Below are 2,105 nucleotides of genomic sequence, written 5' to 3' on the forward strand. Positions count from 1 at the left end.
TATGTATAACAACTATGTTTTGCCGTACAAATAGCCTGAAGGCCTTTTTTACATCAAGCGCAAATAAGGCGGGATCGCTTGATCCCGCTCCTTCTGTTTTTACACACCGCACATTGTCGTAAGTTACGTCCCGATAATTTTACAAGCGCAAATTTTTTGGTTGATGAAGATAGTTGTGTTGACACGCTATTTTTATGATTCATCCACTCCTTTTCGATATCGTCAATAATTTTCGATGTGAATTTGAGCCGGTTCATTTTTTTTTTCGGTAGTGTTGGAAACATACAAAATATAAGAGTTCAGCACCATTCTTCCAAATATGTTGAATAGTACTTTTTTCCAATATTTTAGGGTTCTTCGCTCGTCTAAATACGCGTATAACATTTTGTCGCATTCGCCTACGCTTCCTCCATCAATCATGCTTGATTTCGTGATTCCCTTTCTTTTTCTTGATCGTCACACTATTAGTATCCGAGTTGGATGAAATCAATATGACTGGGTTTGGTTTAGACTGTTTGTCCCCGAAAGAGCACATCAATATATTTTCATGTGCCATGTATTTCGCTTCTCCCACGATTGCTTTCTTAGCTTCTGGAGGAATCTCTTTTCTGTTACGTCTAATTGTTCCAATTAGATATGTATTTTGTTTCAAAAGGGCTTTGGCCAAGTGTAAGCTTGTGTAAAAATTATCTGTAAACAGATGATAGCCTTTGTGCAGATAATTTCCAATTGAAAACAATTTTTGCACAACCGTAAATCCAAGACCATATTTTTGTACTAAATCTCTGTCATCTGTAGTTTTAGCTCTTTTGTAGCAAAAAAATCGCAAACAATATTTAAAAATCGATTCGCACAACATCCAAAATTTATGGTGTTTTTTGTTTGGGATGTATTGTTTTATGGCAGAATGACAGTGAGTACCAACTAACGACTCGTCGATAGATAATTGTTGATTTGGTATATAATGCTCACTTTCAATCCTCAGTCTTTTTGTTTGATGAGTTAAAATAATGTTATCATCACTTCTTGTGTCTGTTCTTTCACCATCCTCAGAATCACTAGCAATCGAATCAACGTCCGAAATAATAGCCCGTGACATGGTTATTTTTTTTAATACTCTATATAAACGGTAAAAAGTTATTTTAGAATGCACTCGTGTTACAAAGTACGTGTGAGGTCAGACTACGTTCACTCCCACGAAGCAACAAAGACACACTGAAACTCGCAGCGCAAAAGCGCTGCGTCGCGGTTTTCGAGACAAATGAACGCAGCGATTTTTGCGCCGCGTAGCAGTCAAACGGTTAAGTAATTGTTGATTATTTCTTTTTTAGTAATTATGCAATACCTTATTCTTAATTACTGAGTAATTCAATTGCTTTTTAATAATTACTTATAACTGCCCAAAAAGTAATTAAAAGGCGTCTCAAATCTAAAGTAGTCAAAAATACCTAAAAGTAATTAAAAAGTAATTATAACTACTTTTTTAATTACTTTCAAGTAATTGCAGTGACATCGACAGTAATTGTTAAAAGTAGTGACAATAGACATTTTTTGAATTATCTCAAAATCTAATAATTTTTTTGCCATATATTATTACACAATATTTCATTATATCATCAATCTAGACGTAATTAGCTTGTTTTGTTTTATTCTATACTGTATTTTTAATAATCTCTCATCATTCTTTTAGTGGAAATATATTTTACAGAATTAAATTTTTAATAATATACTATTAATTAAATATTACTTAATTAATTATTAAATTTACAATAATGTATTTTTAATAATGTCTCATAATTCATTTGGTGGAAATACATTTTACAAAATTAAATTTGTCATGAAATACATGTTTTCAGAGCATTTAATAAATATATTTGCATGTACCATAAACGGCACACATGGTACGGAACGTTTCAAAATTTGTTGAAAATTCAATGCGCGTTTTCAAATGTGAAATTAATTAATTTAAGTGAAATAAATTTTCAAAAAATATCCATACCTACGGAATCGAACTCTAACCTATATATGCACCCTTCTAATTAACTAATTTTACATAAACACATTTGAATTTAGTAATGAAACTTCAATCTTAAATATCCAAAAAA

General features: G+C 31.4%; 1 protein-coding gene across 1 annotated transcript; it reads right to left on the reverse strand.

Moving 5' to 3' along the window:
- Positions 1 to 412: 412 nt before the first annotated feature.
- LOC128884650 (piggyBac transposable element-derived protein 4-like) lies at positions 413 to 1,099 on the reverse strand. Its single transcript, XM_054138180.1, has one exon. It carries the CDS (start codon positions 1,097 to 1,099, stop codon positions 413 to 415), a length of 687 nt encoding a protein of 228 aa, XP_053994155.1.
- Positions 1,100 to 2,105: the final 1,006 nt, after the last annotated feature.

Source organism: Hylaeus volcanicus, chromosome 1 (assembly GCF_026283585.1).
Source record: "Hylaeus volcanicus isolate JK05 chromosome 1, UHH_iyHylVolc1.0_haploid, whole genome shotgun sequence".
NCBI classification, from domain to species: Eukaryota; Metazoa; Arthropoda; class Insecta; order Hymenoptera; family Colletidae; genus Hylaeus; species Hylaeus volcanicus.